Source organism: Notamacropus eugenii, chromosome 1, assembly GCF_028372415.1.
Source record: "Notamacropus eugenii isolate mMacEug1 chromosome 1, mMacEug1.pri_v2, whole genome shotgun sequence".
Classification (NCBI taxonomy): domain Eukaryota; kingdom Metazoa; phylum Chordata; class Mammalia; order Diprotodontia; family Macropodidae; genus Notamacropus; species Notamacropus eugenii.
The window spans coordinates 132,777,049-132,800,256 of NC_092872.1; the positions used below are offsets into that span (position 1 = coordinate 132,777,049).

The 23,208-nt window shown below is 40.1% G+C and overlaps 1 protein-coding gene across 4 annotated transcripts in view; it reads left to right on the forward strand.

Annotated features, from left to right (window-relative positions):
* PAQR5 (progestin and adipoQ receptor family member 5) overlaps positions 1–23,208 on the forward strand; it is a 109,252-nt gene that overhangs the window by 41,140 nt on the left and 44,904 nt on the right. For 3 of the 4 annotated variants that reach the window (XM_072615302.1, XM_072615320.1, XM_072615311.1), the window contains exons 2-3: positions 14,281–14,451; positions 21,588–21,715. In XM_072615302.1, the coding sequence (XP_072471403.1) occupies positions 14,401–14,451; positions 21,588–21,715 (179 nt within the window). In that variant the 5' untranslated portion in view covers positions 14,281–14,400. Of the gene's footprint in view, positions 1–14,280; positions 14,452–21,123; positions 21,297–21,587; positions 21,716–23,208 lie in introns of those variants that run through there. The other variant, XM_072615327.1, reaches the window with a different exon arrangement.

Genomic DNA, 23,208 nt, shown 5'->3' on the forward strand with positions numbered 1-23,208 from the left:
GCTCATAAGATCACCAAGAGAGAAGTGGCAGAGAGAAAATAGAAGAGGCTCCAGAAGAGAGCTTCAGAGGACACCTACTCTTGGGGGCAGGAAATAGATTGATGGTGATGCAACCAAAGAGACTAAGAAGGAGTGGTCAGATAGGTAGGAGGAGAACTGGGAGAAAAATATGTCTTCCCTGAAGCTAAGGGAAAAGAGTACTCATGAGGAGAGGATGGAGTTAAAAGCTACAAAGAGCTGAAGAAAGATGAGGGTTGTCAAGATTTAGCAGTTCAGAGATAATTGGTAAAACAGGTTCCAGACCATTAGGGTCAAAAGCCATATTTCAGCATGAAACAAGAAAATAACAGCAATAAGTGAAGATAGCTTTTCTAGAAGTTTGGCTTTGAAAGGGAAGAGAAAATATGACTCTAGAAGAATATTCTTGATCAAAAAGAAAAAAAGATAGGTGAAAGGGGATTGAGATGGAGTAGCCTTGTATAATGAGCAGGTACATATCCTCCTGGGAAGAAACCTACGAACCAGAGGTCAAACGCGTTTGGATGAAGATCTACAGAATAATACAGCTATAGCTGGGTAGTTATTGACAAAATAAACTCTCAGCCCAAGGCTCCTTCCTCAGACTTATGACTATAGATGGATGATTATCTGAGTAGTTGGAGGAAGTTCCTACACATATTTAGGAAATTACTGATGTATCCTTCTGAAGAAACTGTAAGGCTACAATTCCCACCACAGCCTCCAGGAGACAAAATGGCAGCTCATTCAAAGAACAGTGCTGAGGAATATTGTGTGAGGCATGAGTCAAGAGCATTACCAGATACCAGACAGTAATTAAACTAGCTCAGACCTTGTCACCTCTGTCTGCCTCTTAACCTGTCTCTCTGATTCCAATACCTCCCCTCTCCAATCATATCTTTGCATAATTGTCACAAGAATCATTCTAAGGCACAATTCTGACCATATCATTTTCCTGTTCAAAATTTTTCAGTGGCTCCCTATTTCCTTTGGGATAAAATACATACTCCTTATCCCAGAATTAAAACCTCTTCATAATTTCATTCCAAGCTATCTTTCCAGCTTTGTTTCTTATTACTCTTTCTCATGCACTCTGTATCAGGTGTTCAGGAGCACTAGAACCTCTGGTGTGAAGGCTTGTCGAGCCCTTTTCAGGACTGCTTGTCCACCTTTGGTGTCCACCTGTCACCCAACTCTCATCTGTTGCTCCAAGTGCCAGCGTTTTGGCAGACAGCTAAATCAGACTGAGGATAATCAATAGGCCTCAAACCCATCCCTGACTCAGGGGAATGTCTACCCCAAGCATGTAAAGACTTCCCTTGTAGAATGGGTGGATGAGAACAATTTTTTCCGATGGCCACTAGGGCAGCTGAAGCAGGTGCTGTGAAGCACTTAGAGCTTGGTAAGACATGGAAGATGATAAGGCCATCCACTGTATCCTGGGCCATCACCAATTGTCGCTGACTTTTGTCTTGCCACTGGACTTCAATAACTTTGAAAGAATGACTGAAGCTGAGGACTTTGTTCACCTGCCTCATTTAAATCCAGTTCACATGCAAGTCAAGATATCACCCCATAATGTCATAAGTCCTCTTTGAAAAATGAAGAATGAGCCTTCTAGCTAGAAAGTTTAGTACCTACCAGATAGATATTTTACACAACATGGTGGTTACAACTTATACAACAGAAGCTAAGTCTTTCATGGACTGCCCCATGGCAAATTCTCATACTGCAAATACAGACTCAAAATACCCTAGAAAAGTCTACTGATAAATTGTACTAGAACTGGACCATTATCACAGACTGAACCACGGCTTATAATCTTCTAGACATTACACCAATTCATAAAAACTGGAGAACAATATTTTTATAGCTGTCACCATCCCAAATACTCAGTCTCCTGATATATAAAATGAGCAGGATTTCTTCACCATTTTTGTATCTGTACCCCGGTGGCAGCCCAGGGAAGCCTGTGAACCCTTTCTTGGGGAAATGTTCTTAAATGAAGAAAAAATACAAGCGATCCAAGGAAATCACTTATATTGAAAGAGTTATCAAAATTTGTTTAAAAACAAGTTCTTGGGCCTGATGTTAAGAGTATCTGGAGTAGAGGGAATGGAGGGAGGGGACTCTACCTGCTAGTGCTGAAGACAAGCCCAGTTGCAGATGATTAGCATGTTGTGGCTGCCTTGCTGCAGGCCTCGCCCAGGGCAGCTCCACCCCTAAGCTTAATGTTGCTTTTTGTGACTTTTCCTCCTATGGGAGGCTGCCCTAAGTGTTTACTTTAGCCTGATTTTACCTGTGTCCAGATGGTAGAGGGGGGAGGTGATGCAGTGATTTGTACCCAACCCTGCCCAGCTCTGATCCCCACACCCACTGACCCTAACCAAAGGAAAGGAGCATCTTTTAACATCTCTAAGCAAGTCAGCCTGGGTCAGTGGAAAAGATGGTGATTTTAAAGCTGAAGTACTTGGTTCAAATCCTGTCCCTATTGTGTTTACTCCCTGGGCAAGTCACCCTGTCTTCAAGAAGCTTACATTCTCTCCCTCTCTCCCCCTCTCTCTCCCCCTCTCTCTCTCTCCCTCTCTCTCTCTCCCTCCCTCCCTCCCTCTCTCTCTCTCTCTCTCCCCCTCTCTCTCCCTCTCTCCCTCTCTCCCTCTCTCCCTCTCCCCTTCCTCTCCCCACATACATTTCTATATATGTACATACACACATATGCACATGCATTTACATTTTTGTACATATGTTTTATCTTGCTTGTACACACGTGTGTACAAACTTTATAAATGCACACACATAGAAACATACTTTAAATTTGTGTATGTATGCTTTATTTTCTGGGTATACAAAGTATATGCTTTTTATAGATGTATGCTTATACACATATAAACATTTAAATTTTGTATATATGTTTACCGTGTGTATACACATATATGTACACACTTTTATATATGTACGCATACACACATATACATACACACAAACATATTTAAAATTTTTTGTATGTGTTTTATTTTGTGGGTATATATTGTTGACCTGAAAACTTGGTGAGAGAGAAAAGGCAACAGGCTAAATGCATACATTTTATGATTTAATTAATTAATCAATTCCCCATAAAGACAACGGTTACATAGCGCTATGGAGCCAGGATCAGAACTGGCTGACTTAGTACAGAAATTGACTGTCTTAAGTACATTTTGCCATGAGGAAGGAGTTCTCTTAGATAAACACATTGCAAACAAAGTGGTGTCAGTTGGGTTTTATGATCCCAAGCTATGGGCATCTTCTTTCCATAGCATGTCTCTGTGATTTAAGATAAGGGAAAAGTCTCATCACCCAGATGACAGATATCCTCTCCTAAACAGGCCTTTGAAGCTGTTTATCTTAACAAAGTTTGACAAAGCTGAAGTCACACCCCAAGGTATTTGTGTTTTTCTCTTCACACTAGGATGCTAGAAGAAGGGTCTGATAAGGAAGTCCCATTTGCCCATCAAAAGGCATCCTCTAAGCAAAGGAGACCATTAGGTCCAGGCTCTTCTTAATTCAAACTTTGACCCTTATTAAAGTCTAACATTTATGTTAAATATTATCATTCCCTCCTTTTGGTCAAAGGCAAGCCAAAGGCTTCGCCTGTAGACCAACAAAGATATGAAAAACTAAATCTTCATGTAGGTCTTAGGAAAGCTGTCTCTGTCTGATGTCATCTTCTTCAGGTCCTTTCAAACTTGGAAGGCATGGTCCACACAGGAGCAGGGGCAATGGAGGTGACAGATGGATCCAAGAGTCTACATGGAAAACCTGACAGGGTCTTCCACAAAACATATGATTGATAGTTGAGATGAAACAATACAACATAGTTAACATGGCTGTAAGCACTTAGCAATAGTTCAGTTTCCCAACCACGCAGGGCTAGGTTCAAACAACATAATAAAGTTTTTTTTTTCCACTTCACAAAATTGCATTTTTACATTGTCAGGTACAGATGGCTCACAATAGACTAGTTTTGAAAGGGAGATTTACATATCACCAATATAAACAAGAAAACTTAAACATGAACCATACAAATCAGTGCTAACTAAACAACTACCAATGTTAACTAACATTAAGTTCCTTGTATCCCAGTAACCAATTCTTAATTTTCATTTAAACAAAACTTTTTGAATCCCAGATTTCTCATGTAGTTATCTGATACCTAGATATCTTTTCTTTGACAATAGGTTTTATTCTTGGGACAGTTCAAAAAGAAAATTCTGCCTTTCTAGTTCAAATCTAGAAGTTCCCAGATACTTCTGACAGTATAAATTAGTACAATTGCTTAAAATTTGTTCTCCATTTTTGAAATTTCAGAAAATTTCAGTTTATCTTATTTGCTGTTTCTGTTTTTACCTAAATCTTCTACCTGGAATAAGAATCTTTTAAAATGTGAGAGTTCAACCATAAAATGAACTCATCTGCCCTTTAAATTATTGGGCAGGTACTTTAACAGACAAGAAATAATTTACCACTATCTTATACAATCTTGTGCAAAAATCCAGATTTGAGATCTTATTATCAAAAGCATGATAAACTTTAGAAGCCAATCATATACTCCTGTATATAATTCTTAGAGGAATCAGTCTGATCCTATTACTTTTCCTCAAAATTTGCTCTTATTGCTTTGTCTAATCATTTCCTCGATATTATCTCTATATTATATTTATTTTTATTTGGCCAGAAATGTAGGTTAAAATTGTAAGCTATTCATTCCTGCATCCCATTTTAGTAACTCAGAGATGCTCCAATTTCCATTTATTATTTGATAGACTTAGTTGTACTTACAGAACTTCTTAATTACAAAGATTTGCTATAAAAGAAAAAGAGAGGGACAATGTTAACAGAAGGAAAGGATTTCCTTAGTTCTGGTTGATTCCAGGAATAAGCTGTTATCTGACATGTGAGGTCACCAGGTGCTGAAAGCAGGGCTTCGAAGTAATCAGGTGGGGAATTTCCTTTTTCAGAAAGGAAGTAGCACATTTGGGAAATAGAGTTAGGAAGATCCTACCTAGGCCGTGTCCAAGGTCGTCTTCAAAACCTTTCCATGCATCCACCGTTAGCCTGCAGCACATGTCAATTGGCTTTATGACAACTTAGACAAGTATTCCTGTAATCAGAACTTCAAACAATAGTAAATTGCAGTCCCAGTCTTATATAGCAAATCAATATTGGCAGGTATCCTTCAGAGAAAATACTTCCTCACTCTTTAAACCATCTGAAACTGACACAAAAGTGTCCAGAATAACTATCTAGGAGCAAGAGGGGTTTAGATAACCCATATTTATTCCCAAATCTTATCTACCTTTCATAGTTTCAATCAGAACTTAATTTATCCTTCCAAGTCTCTCAATCCTATTATCCAGATTATTCCATTTGCTTTTGCATTTTAACCATAAGACAAGATAGCTCCTAAGTTATTATTTTTCACTAGCATAACTGTACCGGAATCCTATTCCAGCTTAAACAAAGCAAAGAGGTTAATGACTAAACTTATAATTTGATGGAATTATGTCTTTGTTTCACAAGTTATTCTTCCCTAATTATACTCACTCTGGAAGAATGAGATACTTCAGGAATTAAATCTTTTACATATAATAAATTCACATGCAAATTTTAACTCTGACTTAGACCATAGAATGACTACAAATTCAGATCAAAACAGTTTAATTTAACAGTATAATATTTTTGAAATTTTAGTAGGCCTCCAAAGAATCACACATGATTTTTCAAAACATTTTTTTCTAAAAGTATTTCCCTTTCTTAAAAACAGTTGAAACTTTATTTTGATATTCACTAAACATTTATGAAGGAAACTAGTTGGAAACTTTTAAAATGCTTGATATCTCTTTTTTTTCTTAAGCAAAAATAAACCCTTAAAACTGGAATTCATTAAAGTTGAATTGTTACAAAAATGTTCTTAAGTAATATGAATTTCCAAAGTATTGTAACAAACTGAATTCTTAAGTATTGCATTATTCCTAGATGTAAGAGACTGACTCACAAAAAAACACTGTTGCTTTTTAAATCCTTTTTTTTTTTTAACAATGGGAACATCTTAAGGTGAGTCTTAAGTAGTTTACAAAAATTTCTGCACATATTCTAATTTCAGATAAAAATAATGTTAGCTTTCCTAGTAAGATTACACAAAAGGCTCACATGTTTTGCTGGTCACTTGTTACTGACCACAGAAATTTGCTATAGAAGGAAAAAGCAGGGACATGTGACATACCAAATGTGACAAGATAAAGCATCCTTTACTCTGTTTGAATTCAGATGGCAGTAAAATTCTCCAATGGTGCAGTATCTGTTTCATAGCCAGACTCAGGAATAGACAGGTGAGAAACATTCCTTTTTAAAGGAACATAATAGGGAAACTGAGCCAGGGGGATCCCATCCTAGAATGAGTCTAGAATTGTCCCCTTGGTGTTTCCTTTCCAGATACAAACTTCACCTGTTAACAGTACAGGATCACATTCCCTCTGAGTAGCTTTTGGCATTTGTCTCAGATACTGATTTAATGCAGACAACTATACCCAGATTCAAACTCTAAACCAAAAATAGTTATGGTCCCAAATACCTTAAACAGCAAGTCTCACTTACAGTCAGATAACAGTTATCTCCACTCTCTTGGAGTTACAATAAACAATAAAGATTTACCAGGATACACACACTTAAGGGATTCCATTTAACATCTTTCCTTCTCAAATTTAAAACTTTACTGATGTAAAAGCCAATTATTATTACACCTTCTATGCAAGTAATATTCATTGTTTAGAATTTGCATTAACCAACCAAATTCCTTTACTAGGACTGATGATCTTACCCACAGGAATGGGAGGACTGCTCTGAATGAACAGAAGGAATTTAAATAAAGTTTTCACTCCACTGTGGGACTGTTCTGAGTGGGCAGAGGGAATCTAAAGAAAGTTTTCACTCCATTCCCTCCTTTCCATACATAGGAACCACTTAACAATTTTAGGTTTTGGCATTAAAACAATAATCCCAAATAACTTAGTTAATAATCCTACAACTTCATAGAAGATAGCCAAATTGTTAAGCTTTGACTTTTTTAACAGACAAAAGGTGAAAATACCTGGTTTTCTAAATGGCCATTACAAAACATTATAAGACAAAGTTAGCAGGACTAATAAAGTAACATAACTGGTGTTACACAATTTTCCCAACATCTTTTAGTTTCAACAAAATTCAAATTAAAAATTGCTTTGTCTAACACTATTTCTAGACTACAGTGGTCACTCAGTTTTCACAATCTAAGAGAAATTCAGAAATACAATCCTAGAAATACAGTTTTAACACAACAATAACTGCAGATGGCATAATTTGCATTTCCAGAAATTATTGATCTTATTACTTTTAGCAATTAAAACCACTTCAAAGGTAACAATTACATTAGAAAGATAGTAATGTTGTATGTAACATATACCAGTCATTACATTAAGCATTTTACAATCATTTTATCATTTTGATCACATAACAACAAGCACAATTATTTTTACAAATCAGAAAATGGGTCAAACAGAGATAAAATACTTTTTGCAACTGGAACAAAGAAGTGAAGCTTACCAAGAGCAGAGAAACTGATGTCCCAGTGGTGGTTTTTGTAGGCAGAGTTTATAGAATGCTCATTACAGGCCTGATTCTTCCACGTTTCCCCCAACCTCCCACAGCAGCAGAATTTACTGAGCCCCTAAGGTGATATGCAGGTGCTGGGACAGGGTGGGTGGAATGTCTAGGACCTAGGTGGCATTTCCAAGTTTTACCTATTTATTTCAAATGATCGGTTCCTGAAATGTTTTATGATTAATCTCACAACGTACAAATCTGCTAAAATGATTTTACCTCAGATGATCTAACTTTCCATTGTAATTCCAGGTTGGCCAGACCAGAATAACAAAGAAAAGTGTTAAAATTTTGTCTATTTCCCTAGCTGTAGCCCCTAAAGTCTGGCTGCTTGCATTTAAATCTTACAAGATAATAGACATTCAAAGCACACACGATACGGACAGGGACATATACTGACAGACAGATTGACAACAGGACAAATACAAACTGAGCTCATAAAAAACAACCCAGAGAGAGAAGGCAATTAGAAGCTTGCTAGAAATCCTCATCATGAATTGGCTATTATTATTCTGAGACAATGAGGTTGCAAGAATTCAAGACCTGATAGTAAAGGGGAATCCTACAGCCTTTGCTCAGAGCACCCCTGTGGTCGTTGGAGGGGTGGGGAGCCTTGATGCCCCAAAGTTTCTGACTGTCTTAAAAGAACAGGCCCCATGGGAATAGTTTCAGGCCTCTAGTTCTTAGGTGGATTGTAACTGTCCTCTTCAGGACCAGAGCCCTTACGGGAAAACGGGGAGAGGGAATGGGGAGGAGGGAGGCAACAGAGGCTTGAATAGAGGCTGCCTTCCTCAGGTCTAAGGTAGGGGAAGGCGAGGGGGAAAGATTGCATCTAAGTGCTATCAGTTTCCCCAGATCAGAGGCCTTCAAGGGGAAGGGGAGGGAAGAAAGGGGTGAGGAATAGGGTGGAGGGAGTGAAGGGAAGGACAGACTGGAGCCCTTGAAGAAGAAAGGATTTTTGCCAGGACACAGCTAGGTGCTGAAGCAGCTCCCAGCCCTACAGGGAAGAGGCTACCTGTCTTTTGCTCTCGCTCAGCCAAATCAGCAAGCCCAGGATGAAACACTCTCGCTGCTGGCTAGTTGTTTTGTTGGCCTTTCTTAATTTGGTTGTAAGATAAAGTAACTTAGACCGGTTCAAAAGAGCCCTGTGGTGGCCAACATCATTTAGGGCTATCTTTAGTTGATTAACACTAGTGCTAGTAATACCTGTGATCATCAGGTTGGTAACGGCTTGACACACAAGAAGCTGGGGTCTTGTCAGCCGGATTTCTACTTCTAGTTTTTGACTGACCCATAGCTAGCTGATTTCTCTAGATCCATCTTCAGAGGAGACCTAATTAATACAGAGGCGTTTTCACGCAGAGTGGTCTCTGTCCTGCAGTTATCTTTAAAGGGAATTTTTGAGTCCTTTGGAAGCTGAGAATGGAAGGACTTACCCCGACCCCGTCAAGGCCCAGGACTCTAGGAAAAACGGTTCCTATTGGCGCCGGAGTCCTGGCGTTGGCGAGATGAGGAAATGTCCATTCGGTTCCACAGTTCCAATCCACGTTTGGGTGCCATAACTGTTGACCTGAAAACTTGGTTAGAGAGAAAAGGCAACAGGCTAAATGCATACATTTTATGATTTAATTAATTAATCAATTCCCCATAAAGACAACAGTTACATAGCGCTATGGAGCCAGGATCAGAACTGGCTGACTTAGTACAGAAATTGACTGTCTTAAGTACATTTTGCCATGAGGAAGGAGTTCTCTTAGATAAACACATTGCAAACAAAGTGGTGTCAGTTGGGTTTTATGATCCCAAGCTATGGGCATCTTCTTTCCATAGCATGTCTCTGTGATTTAAGATAAGGAAATGTCCCATCACCCAGATGACAGATATCCTCTCCTAAACAGGCCTTTGAAGCTGTTTATCTTAACAAAGTTTGACAAAGCTGAAGTCACACCCCAAGGTATTTGTGCTTTTCTCTTCACACTAGGATGCTAGAAGAAGGGTCTGATAAGGAAGTCCCATTTGCCCATCAAAAGGCATCCTCTAAGCAAAGGAGACTATTAGGTCCAGGCTCTTCTTAATTCAAACTTTGACCCTTATTAAAGTCTAACATTTATATTAAATATTATCAATATACATATAGACCTATACCATACTCATTTTATATATGCACACTTACACATATATAAACATATCTTAAAATTTATATGTGTTTTATTGTGTATGTGTGTTTGTAGACAAATACAATTCATTTTCAATGAGGAGGCCCTAGCAGCTTGGGGGTGGGGGGCCTGAGGATCAGAGAGCCCTTTGCTCACTGTCCCCTTGTACTCTCTAACTGCCAAGGTAACAGGGGCCTGAGCACCCATTTGGCAGCAAGGCACCCACATACCCACATTCTTCAGAGAAGTTCACCTGGGGGCTGTGATCACAAAGACTGACTTCATTTGTGTTAAAAGGAAATAGTCAACCATGCTTAAAAACGGGCCTCTCTTCCTCCTTCTCTTCCTTCCTTTTCTTCTCATTCCTTGTTTCTAGTCCCCTTTCTCTGGGGCAACCTGGGCCCATTTTAAAGAGGGAGGAGAAGCTAGGAGGCAAGAACAGGTTGATATAAACACTTCATTGATTAATCAGTTGATAATAAAACACCCTCAGGGTTTTTTCCCCAGGGCCTTGAGCTTTCAAATCTCTCAGATTTCTAGAAAGTGATTTCTTCTAAGGCATAAGTTGTCTTGCACCTGCTGTGTTTTACTGCCTTTTTTGCTCCTGCTGCTGCCTCAGGATTTTGTCATGTACCGTTCATTTTCCTTTAGGACCTGTCTCCAATGTGTGTTTCTACATATGAGGTGTGTTTTGTGTGTATTGGAAAGAACATTGGGCTGTTTGGGTTCTGAACCTAGCTCAGACACTACCCAGCCATGCCTAATTAACTCGTTGGGCCTCAGATTTTTGATCTGTAAAAAAAAATGGCCTTTGAACACCCCAAACTACCCTGCAGGGGACAAAAGAGGTGTGTGCGTCTGTGGGTGTGACTCTGGGCCCGCCCTTCTATCCAGTGTGACAAGTTTCAGAGGGGCCGTGTTTTACCTACTTGACAATTAATGCTTCCAAGCACTAAACAGCTGAGAAGACGGAAGTAATGCTCAGAACCAGACCTGATAGCCCTGCCTGCTCTGCCAGAGGGAAGACAAGGAGAATGAGAATGTCATGGGATAGGAAATGGGCTCTGGTTTCATTGGAATAGGGTACTCCCAGAAGAGTGGCTCTGAGCAGAGCTTTCCTACAACACTGTTTCTGATGATAGTTCACCCATAGGACACTTTAAGGGTCATAAAGCATTTCCTTTGTACTATCTCTGATCTCCACAACAGTCCTATGAGGCAGTTGCTGTTATTCCCCTTTAAAGATGGGGACACTGAGGCTTGGAGATGTTAAATGACTGGCCTGAGATCACGAAGCTGCCGAGTGTCTGAAGTGGTATTTAGACCAAGATCGTCTTTTCTGATGTTGTTACTCAGTCATCTCCAACTCTTCATGACCCCATCTGGAATAGTCTTGGTAAGGATACTAGAGTGGTTTGCCATTTCCTTCTCCAGCTCATTTTTAAGATGAGTAAACTGAGGCAAACAAGGTTAAATAACTTGTCCAGGGTCACCTAGCTTGTAAATGTCTGAGACTCCAGACCCAGTGCTTTATCCACTGGACCTCCTAGCTGCCTGATACCTGATACTGAATCAGTTCACCTTAATAAGCCTCATACCTTCATGTGTAAAGTAGGGATAAAAATAACTGCTTTGTTGACCTAATAGGGTTTTTGTAGGGCCTCAAACGAGATCATGTATGTAAAGTGCTTGCAAACTTGAAAGTGTCCATTTTTATCAGTCAGTCAGAAAGCATTTATTAAAGACTTACCATGCCTCAGGCAGTGTGTTAAGTGTTGGAGATACAAAAAGCGGTCAAAACAGATCACTCTCTAAAAGAGCTTACATTCTTTAAAAACAAACAAACAATTTTTATTTTATTCCCATTTACAATAATTTTTTACTTTCACCTTCCTGAAGCCCTCCACTGCAAAAACCAAACCTTTGTAACAAACATGCAAAGTCAAACAAAATCCCATATTGACCATGTCCACAGCTGCGTATCTCAATCCACATCTGACGTCCGTCACTTCTCTATCAAGAGAAAGGTCATGTATTTCCTCTGGAAATGTAGTTGATCATTGCATTGATCAAAGTTCTTTCAAAGTAGTTTGTCTTTGCAGAGTTGTTAATGTAAGTGTCATAAATCTCCCCAGGTTTCTCTGAAACAGTTTCTTTCATCATTTCTTATGGCACAATAATATATTGCATTCATATACCATAATTTGTCTAGTCATTTCCTAATGGATGGACAGCCCCTTAGTTTCAGTTCTTTGCCATAACAGAAAGAGCTACTATCAATGATTTTGCACATGTAGGTCCTTTCTTTCTTTCTTTGATCTTTTTGAGGCATATGTCTAATAGTGGTATTTCTGGGTCAAGCATATATTCACAGTTTAATGCCTTTTGGGGTATGGTTCTAAATTGCTTTCCAGAAAGACCAGACCAATGAATCACCAGTGGTGCCTGTTTCCCTGAATCCCTTCCAGCACTTGTCATTTTCCATTTTTGTCATATTTGTCAATCTGATAAGAGTGAAGTACATCCTCACAGTTGCTTTCATTTGCATTTCTCTGGTTATTAATGATTTGAATCGTTTTTCTCCCTATGGCTATTAATAGTTTGGATTTCTTCCTTTGAAAACCGCCTGTTTGTTTCCTTTCCCCATTTATCTATTTGGGTAATGGTGAGGAGTTTCCATTCTATTGGGAGAGACAACAGTTACATAAGTAAATATATTTTTAGAAGGTAATGTTACAGGGGAATAGAATAGGTGGGGTGGAGTTGGGCAGGAAAGAACTTCTGTAGAAAGTGGAATTAAATTGAGTCTTGAAGGAATTCAGGTATTCTTAGAGGAAGAAATAAGGCAGGAAGGCATTCTAGGCATGGAGGACAGATAGTACAAAGGCATGTGGATGGAAGATGGGAGAACTGCATGTGAAGAATGGGAAGTTGGCTTAGTAAGACTGGTTCAAAGAGAGAGTGAGTAAAATGGAAGAAGACTGGGAAGATGGCATTGTTATTGTTGCAATGACCCAAGGAGTAAGAGTACCTTCCATCTTTTGGAGTGATGAGGTTGTGATCTTTCTCTTATAGACTTGATTTCTTCCTTTCTGACTGCTTTTTGTACACACTAGTGGTGTCTTCATATTCCTGGATTCATGTGTGTTCATATTCAGATCTCCTGGGAGGAAGAATGCAGTCTGAACTACATAGAGGCTGAGTAGATGGGCCTTCACGTGGCAGGGCCATACTCTGAATGTACTCCAAAACAGTATTTTTTCCTCCAGTCTGTAATAGTGCCAAAGATTCCAAACATTAGAATTCCTTTTGGTTGAAGCATTGCATCTCTAGGTCTGTATTAATACAGGCAGGGAATCCATTTATAATTATCAGTGATTACTTTTTCAGATTAGTTGCTTGTCACCTGGGAAAGAGCAGAGCCTTAGGGGAATGAGATAGCAGGACAGGTAAGGTTTTATGGGTGGGGACATGGAAGGAGGTAAAGATCTAGAATGGATTATTGGTGAGGAAGTTCAATGGTTTGTGTTTAGGAATGGGTGGCAGAATTCCATGTGAGGCAACGTTGTTTATTTTCCTTAGTGCCTCATAAAGGGATGGCGAAATTAGCAGAGTTGGGCTGTTGGACAGCAACTCGTCACTGCTGCCTCTCCCATATGTCATTTCTTATTCCCATTCTGAGATTTTAGGGTCTGTCCTTGAAGAGGTTGCTTAGTTGTCTATGGTACATGGCCTTTATCTCCAATCACTACTAAGAACTCATTAGTGATACCTCTCTTGGATAGCATAGCAGTAGTTTAGGCATGGAAACCATGTCATCAATCTATCAACAGGCATTTATTTAAGTACTTGCTATGTGTTGGGGACTATGCTATAGAAAAGAAAGAACATCTCAATTCGCATCCTCATTTGTGTTCATTTTATTATATTAAAGCAACAGAACAAAGCAAAAATTCCTTGAAATTATTTATAATAGCTGTCACGACAGCATCAAAGAAAGCAAGAAAGATTACCAAAAACAAACCCAACCCTCCTACCATATTATGTGTCACTTGTTAACTGCTTAGCTATTTGTTTGGTTTATTCCATTATAACATTTACATGTGCTAGGCTGTGTGTAAGATAATATTTTTAACATGTTTTAAAATATTATCTCCTTTGATCCTGACAACAATCCTATGAGATAGGTGCTATTATTAGCCTCATCTTACAGTTGGAGAAACTGGGACAGACAGAGGTTAAATGACTTGCCCAGGGTCACCCAGCTATTAAGTATCTAAGGCTGGATTTGAACTCAGCTCATCTTGACTCCAGTCTCAGAGCTCTATCCACTGTATTATTTGGGTGCCAAGACAAACCAATGGGAGTTTAAACAAAGGTAAAAGACAAGAATAGATGGTTTTCATAGTCTTCCCTTGTTTTTTCTCCCTAGCAAGAAGGCATTAAGGGGCTTTGAAACCAGAAACTGGAGGAAGGGACTAAGGAAGAAAGGTCTGGATCATGCTAGAACATTAACCAGGGGGTCCTGAGGAGAGGCTAGTACCAACCCAGGATGCTGAGCCTGAAGCTGCCCAAGTTGTTCAGCATAGACCAAGTGCCTCAGGTAAGTGATCTGTGCTTTATTCCGAAAGGTGGGTTATGAGATTGAGGGGGAGTCAGGTTGGGGCCCTGCACCGGATTTGCTGAGGGCTGGCCCTTGGCGCAATTGTGCAGCTAGTGAAGTCTGCCTGTGGAGCTTTCTCCTGCTGTCTCCTCTTCTTCCCTCTGCCTCTGGTGGCTCCCTCCCCATCTTTTCCCTTCAGCTGCCCTGTGACCTCATATTTTCTTCTGTTCTTCCTGCCATCGGAACCTGTCCTGGGTCTTCCCCCATACTGAGGTGCAAATGACTGATGACAACTGTAGGACTTCCCCAGATCCTGGCGGTATTTAAGATGTAACTGGGCTCAACGCATAAGGCTAAGGAGGTGAAACTCTACTGGAGGAATCTGGGTGTCAGCCTCGGGATGGGGAAGGATTTCTTTGGATGATTAAGCTTTCTTTTGCTTCCTCTGAAGTGAGGGACTGTCTATGGGTGTAGTGTCACTGTCTTTTCCTAATTGCTGTCTAGGTCTGAGTCAGGGGTGGGGAACTTGAGACCTTGAGGCCACATGTGGCCCTTTGATCCAAACTTCTGGATTCAATCAAAGTGCTGCACTTGAGGACCTGGAGGGCCACATATGACCTTGAGGCTGTAGGTTCCTCACCCCTGCTCTGAGTTGAGAAAATGAAAAGATTGACCTGAATGATCTCTAAGGTCCTTTCTAGGGCATAAACCTATGAGCCTATGTTCTTTAGACACTCCTAGGATGAAGTGAGATCACTAGGGCTATCTTACATCAAGGATCATAAAACAGACCTTTGACTGCCTATAAAAGATCATAGATTTAGAGCTTGAGGAAACCTCAGAGAATATCTAGTTCAGTCCCCTCATTTTACAGATGAAGAAACTGAGGCTTGGGGAAATTAAGTGACTTACCCAAGGTGATAGAGGTAGTTAGCATCAGAGGCAGGATTTGTATCCAGGTCTGCCAATTTCAGAGCTGGCACTATTTCTACTGTACCGCAGTGCCTCTTTTCTGCTTAAGATCATGAATTGTAATTATCCTTTTAAAGGTTTATAGGGATTTAGTGGATTTCTTGGCTTGAAAACACCTCCATGAAAGATTCTTGGATGGCTTCTGGTTTTGAGACATTTTCATCTGCTCGGCTGTGTACGTAAAGCCAGTCTACACAAAAGCACTTCCATTACTCCATGTGCTTACCCTCAGTGACAAAGATCCTGTGTCTGTGTCCCTTTCTACTGGGTCTCAATAAGGAAGTGCTGTGGCTATTTCATGGAGGGCAATGAATGTGTTCTTGACTTTCATGTTGATTTTACTATAAAAGGATCCAAGCAGAGATTTTACTAAAGTGATTGCCAGTGATTTATGGCTTTCTCTAGGAAAAATGAGTTCCTAAATGAACTCTCCATGAAGATGGCAGATTAGATGAGGCAAACTGCCAAATTCTCTCCCTAAAAGCTGGTCAAGCTATTTGATTCCAGGTAAGATGATATTGGAAATACTCCTAAAATATGGAGAGGAATTTAGTTTTAGGGTTGGTATGTGAGTAGGAAGCACTGAAGGCAACGGGCCAATTACAAAATGAGTCAGAACTCCTATGAAAGCTGCAGTTACCTGCTGTTGCCTAGCTGTAAACTTATGTATACTTCTGATATGTTTTGGGCAAACTAGAGGCCATGGGATACCATAGACAGGAAATTCTAATCCTGAATTTTCCAATTTACACTGTGGGGCTACACATTACAGATGCAAATGGCTTCTCTGGCTGATGGCAGACAATAACATCAAATGGAAACAGTGATATGGTTTTGCAATATCTGTATCCATTAGAGCCAGAGGATAAATACTATAACACTGTGCTTAAATCTGGGCACCACAACTGAATGAGGACATTGGCAAGCTGGAATATGTCCCAAAGAGGGTGACCATCATGCTGGGAACACTTGAAAAAGAGTTGTCATAAGATCAGTTGCATGGTACCTGTCTCCTAGTATTTGAAATGTATGGAGACATCTTTCTCTTTGTGTGTCAGAGGTTCCTGTTCCGAGTACAGGTGCTGGTTATGATTCTTTCCCTTTCCTTTTGATATCTCCCAAAAATAGCCTAGCTAGCTTGGAAAAAGGCAGGAGAAGGAAAGACAAACTGAAGGAATGCAGGAGTGTCTCCCTGGATTCCACAGGACTTAGTGGGAGGTGCTTACTGGAGTAGGTGGCTTCTGGGAGAGACTGTAACTGATCCACAGTAGAAAATTCTACCAGAGTAGAGGTGATACTACCACAGCCACCTGAAGAATGCCTTTGTGTGCACACTTTTGGCAGTTTTCAATAGACTGAAGGCACTCAATGTCTGATAAACCTTCAAACTAATCACCAGAATAGTCCAGATGCTTAAGAGATTGGATCCAAAGAGGGAGTAACTAGCACTGTCTGCTGGAAGGAAGCTGAATAGCAGGAAACAAAGCAGAGAACTATAAGAAGGACCCACCACCCCTTTTCAAGAGTGGAGAATAGGTGGTGAGAAGGATCCATGACTTCTACTGGGTGGGATGGAAGGATGGTTGTAATAGAATGATGAGCACAGACAAGGGGAGAATTGCTGTGGAAAAGACAAAAGTGCGTGTCATTCAGACAGCAGTTAGAAGTGCCCTTCAGTAAGTGCTGTCTGAATGACATAAGCTTTTGTCTTTTCACTGTTCCTATGTTCATAACCATAAGAGGTTAAATGAGTTGTAATGTAGCCAAATTAGGAAGAGGACTTTTCATGTGTAAGAGGGCTACATGGGTAAGCATAAAATCATTTTTATGTCACCCACTCAGTTTGATTTGTATCCATATTTAATTTCATCTTGGTAAGACTAGAGCCCTGGGAATATCAGCTTTTCCCAGGTCTACCAACCTGTAGCCCTCATCCAGCAAAGCTACCTCATGGAGAATGGGCCACCCATTACAGCTGACCACCAACTGCTTGCCAACTGCCACCAAAGATGACCTTATGTGAAGCCACATGTGCCAAGTGGTTCAAGCCAGTGATTAGCTCCTCTCAGATCCTGGTGGAGGCATCCCAGAACTCTGAGCCCCAGAGCCCTGGGATCACCAGCACCCCTCAAACCACTGACTCTCCTTCCAGCCCGGTCCCCTGAAGTCATCATCCAGGGGTTACAAGCTCCTGACCTGACAACTACTTCTGCAGGTGCTGTTACTCCTGGGCAGGCACAGCTGCTGAAGAACCAAGAAAAAAAAGGCTCCACACCAAAATCTTTTGCACCATCAAATGGTTCAGTGGATATGGCTTTATGAATGGAAATGATGCTAAAGAAAATCTACCATGCTGCTGCATTCTAAGGGCCCTGCAGCCAAACCCTCCTAAATGTATTGTCTCCTCCATGAGAATACCAGTTCCTTCAGAGCACAGACTATCCTGCATTTATAATTATATCCCCAGCAGTTAGCATGGGACTATGCATATAGTAAGCACTCAATAAATGCTTTTTTCATTCTTTTTTCTATTCATTTATTCATACATAAGCTGCTTTGTTATGATGGCACCTGGCACTGTTTAGAAACAGAGAATGCTCAGGTTTCTTTTAAGAGCAAATAAGTAGATTGCAGCTATTTGGAAAAGAAATGAAGTCACTTAGTAAGTTAACAGTGGATTTCACAATGTGAATTACAATGTTACCTGCTGCTCCCTACAATGGGACTGTCTGGTCCCTAGGTGACTCGTGCTTTCCCACCTCAAATTGCAGGGAATATATATTTTGTGTTTACCCATCTGCGCTCTACAGAATGTAAATCACTGGAGGACAAGGACTATTTTCATTTGGCTTTGTGTCACCAGTACCCAGCATAGAACCTGGCACATAGCAGATATATAAGATGTGCTTCTCCTTGTCGAATCTCTGGGCAAGAGAACATAAGGAAGTCTTTTGAGAACAGGGATGGGCTGGCTCTCTCTCTCTCTCTCTTATTCTCTCTCTGTCTCTATCTGTCTCTCTCCCCCTCTCTCCCTCTTCCCCTCTCATTCTTTCTCTGTCTCTATCTCTCTCTGTCTCTATCTCTCTCTGTCTCTCTCTCCCCCTCTCATTCTCTGTCTCTGTCTCTCTCTCTGTGTCTCTCTCTGTCTCTGTCTCTCTCTCTCTGTGTGTCTCTCTCTCTCTCTCTTTCTCATTCTCTCTCTTTTGGTTGTTATTGTCTTGGTAACCCAAGTGGTGTCCACAGTACCTGATACTGGATTAATTTAGAGACCTGGGATCTCGGTCCAGTTAGTCACCCTTAGAAGAGTTATTGACTTTTCTGGGCCTGTTTACTGATCTTCCGGATAAGGATGGTAAACTCTGTGCTGCCTGTTTCATAAGTTTATCACTAGATAAGTTGAGAGAATGGATGTAAAAGCACTTCAAGAAACAGAAATTACTATGCAAATGTGTAAAGGACTCTTACTCTTTCCTTGAGGGAAAGTTTGGTTTACGAGTGCTGTAAATAATCTCATACAAATGATCCTTTCTGTCCTTGACCATCTAGGGATACATGCCTGATAATATTCTGGATCAGAGGGCATATGCAGCTGAATGGCTTTTTAGCTATAGCTCTAAATTGTTTTCCAGAGTGGTTGAACAAATCCACAAATCCACAAACAGCGCATTAATATGCCTAACCTCTCACATCCTGTACCAATGACAATTTTCTGCTTTTGCCAGCTTTGCTAATCTAATTTTGACCAGAAGTGAATCTTTTCAAGGGAGATGATGGTCTCTGCACTGGGCAGACTACATTTGGAGTAGCGTATTCAGGTCAGGGTGCCACGTTAAAAAAAAATTTCTTTTTTATTGTGAGCTTAGCAATCACCAACAAACATCAGCATCTCAAGATGTGAAGAAAAAACAAGAAAAGGGATTATATAAAAAACTATGATCTGTTACATGTAGCTTTTTTTTTAAAATATGTAATATGTGAAATTTAACAAAGTATAACAAAATTGCTCTATTTGTGTCATCTTCTGTACTTTTTTCCTTCTGGATATTTAAAAAAAATGTTTAATACTTTTTTCCATGTCTATAACTATCTACTAAATGTACCTTCTCTTCCCCCTTTCTCCAGTGTCCCAAGTAGAAGACTTGCAGCAGAGAGGTATAGTCATGCAAAATAAATCAATGTATCAGATATATCTCAGAATACATGTCTAATTCTTTACCTCTAGTGACCAGGGGTGAGGAACCTGCAGCCTTGAGGCCACATGTATCCCTCTAGATCCTCAAGTGTGGCCCTTGGACTGATTTGGATTCAGTCTAAGGGCCACACTTGAAGTCCTACAGAGCTCCTGGTCACTGGTTCTCCACCCTATTTCTAGTCCTTCACCTCTAGAAAGTATTATTTCATTATGTCTTTTTTATGTCATAATTGGTTGTTTCTTTGATTAAAGCTCACAGTCTTTCAAAGTTGTTTCCCCTCTCATTATCTTACTGAGTAAGTTGTTCTTCTACCTCTGCTTATTTCACTGGGCACACATTCATACAGGTATTTCCATGTGTCTTTGAATCCATCGTACTCATTTTTTCCTGCAGCACAATAACATTCCATTACATCCCAGTGGGAGGGCCTTATTTGTTTCCAGTTCTTTGCTAACAAAGAATGTCCTACTACAAATATTCTTATGCATATGGGTCCTTTGTCTTTGTTCTTTTTGGAATTCATGCTTAATAATAGTATTGATGGGTCAAGGGATATATACAGTTTAGTGACTTTGGGGGGTATAGTTCCGAATTATATTCTACAATGGGCAGACCAATTCGCAGATCCACCAACAGTGTACCTATCCTCCAACTAGTCCTCCAATAATTGGCATTTTCCATTTTTGTCATCTTTGCTAATCTGATGGTAGGGTGTTAGCCACATTGTAAGAGGAAAATGAATGACTTGGAATATATCCAGGGTGGTGAGACACCCAGAACCATATTGCATGACACTTTGTTGGAAGAATTGGAGATGTTTAGCCTGGGATAGAAAATATGTTTTTAGATATCTGTCATGTGTCAGATCTGTCATCTGTCATTTTTCCCTATGTGGCTCTAAAGGGGAGAACTAGTTTACACAGAGGGAGATTTTAGTTCTAGATAAAGGAAAAACTTCTTGGAGATCTCTAAAGCTAGAAGAGGCTGGAAGCAAGAGTCAGTTCTCTGTCACTAAACTACTTGTTTTGAATGTGATGGAGGGGATTCAAGTCTCAAGGATGTTGGATTAAATGACCTCTGAGGTCCTTCTAAATAAGGAGATTCTAAGATTCTTAATTTTTTCTAAAACTCCTACATGGAAAATCAAAATAATTTCCAAGCAGAAGGGTGAATTAAATAGACATTTCATCTGGCTCTAATTCTTCTAGGACCTTAAGTTGAGTTCAGATATGATTTGAGTACTTTTAGATAAATTTTAACTACGTATGTCCACTCTATCATTCCTCACAACCCTTGGAAAATGGAAAAGTGACTCTCAATTATGTTGAGAGAGCTGATTTATTTTTTTAAAGCAAGAGTTGAAGCTGAATTAATTGAAGATGGTGATTGGGATTGAGCCTGTCCTGAAGTTGCTCATCATCACCACCACCACTGCCATCATCCTCCATCATCACCACCATCATCAAAAGGCCTTTGTGAAGTGCCCTGATATGTTTATTACTAAACTGGAATACTCACTACCTAGATAGAATCTCACGTGGTACCTGCTGTCTGAGGCTTATCTACCAAGATACGTATATTCATGATGACAAATGGGGCCACGAGGGTGACTGCATAACAGAATAAGGACACAAACCTGGGCTAGAAAGTCCAAGTGTTTGTGCTATGTACATGCAAAGGGTAAGTTCATTTAGGTGATTTGCAAAGTGAGTGGATGTGAGGAAGTCCTTTGACTTGCCACATCTCCAAGAAGACTAGGAATACTTCTTGGAATGGGAAGGATGGGAGGGAAGGAGGGAAGTAAGGGAAGAAAGAGGGCAATGTCTTTGTCAGCTCAGGGACTGGGAAGAGGGCTTTATAGGCACACAGATCGCAGCTTGGAAGAAAATCATTTCCTGGTTTCAGTGTAAAGCATCTTGAGATTTCAACCATAAGTGAACAGAATGAAATATTCTTTTCTTCTCCCTGCAGGTGTTTCATGAACGGGGGATAATTTTTGGCTATCGTCATCCTCAGAGTTCAGCCACTGCCTGTGTCCTCAGCCTTTTCCAAATGACCAATGAAACCCTCAACATCTGGACACACTTGCTTCCCTCCTGGTATTTTCAGACCCTTATCCTCAGCTCTTTGGAAATAGAAATTAGTTTGAGAAAATGGGGTGGGGGTGGGGGGAAGAAGAAGAATTTTTTTTATTTGCCAGTAGGGAGCAGTGTCAGTCAATGGCCTTAGGCAGTGGTTTATATAGGATTTGAATACCGGACCATTGAGATATTCATTTCGTTGGTCTTGGATGCTTTTTAGGCATAAAAAGTTCCCTCTTAACAATACCCATACCTTCTGGTGAACTGTTGTGTATTAAATAACTAACACTTCAGAAAGGATTATAATCACTAACTCTAAGCAAAGCCTTTATAGCAATGGAACTCTGGATAGTTCACATCAGAAAGTTAGGCGAGTGCCAAAGAAAAAGTCTGGAATTTACAGGGTTGGAATGTTTCTGTTTGTTTGTTTTTGCCAAGGGTCAATTATAAAGGGTAGGGGATCTGAGGCAACAGATAGTGATAGAACTAGACTTAGATAGAGGCCTAGGGAACCACCTGCTCCAATCCCCTCATTATATAGGTGAGGAAACTGAATCTCAGAGAAGTGTACTTATTGGTTAAGGTTATACAGTTGACTGATTAGTTGTTATGCAATTGACTAATTATTTGTTATATAATGGACTAATTATTAGTTGCAGACTTGGGGTAGGTAGAGAGGTATCCTGATTCTCAGCGTGGGGCTCTTTCCTGCCAAGTGTTTGCAATTCAGGAAAGAGCAGGGATGGACAAGTGAGAATAACACCTAAGAAACATCTGGGATCTAGGAAAGAGGGCCAAGACCTCTATATACAGAGAAGAATCTCGTACGGAGACTTCCCATGAGCAGAACCAGAGCCGACACTGGCCTAGCTCACTCAAGAGAGTTCTCTGGACCTAAAGGCAAAAGGGATGAACCAAAAGAGAAACAACCTGATGTAGTAGGGAACTGAACTTGGAAGCAGAGGGCCTATCCCTTATTGTTTATTTGTGTGACCTTGGGAAAATTAGACACTTCACTTCTCTGGGACTTAGTTTTCTCAACTTGTAAAATATGTTCCTTTCATCCCTCTGAATCTCAGTCTCTATATCTAAAAAGTGGCAATGATAAAACTTGCTATTTACCTCATTGGAATGTTGCAAGAAAAGTGTTTTGTAAACTTTGAAATGTTACTTCTATGTGTTATTATATAGTAGAAAGAACGTTGACTTTGGAGTTCTGAGGACCTAGGTTCAAATCTTGATTCTGCCACTTTACTTCTTGTGTTGATCTCTGGGTAAGATATTTCAACTCTCTTACCCCACCCCACAGTTTTCTCATTTGTAAAATAGGGGATTGAATTAGATGATCCCTAAAGTCCTAACTCTAGATTTGTGATCTTATGAGTCTGGTGAACTGCTAGGAAGTTTGGTGACTTTGCTTTTTCCAAGGACACAAGGGCTGAGAGAGCTCAGCTTAGACCTGGGGATATGAGAATAGGGAACTGCTAGTAAAAAAAAAAAAAAATTAATCC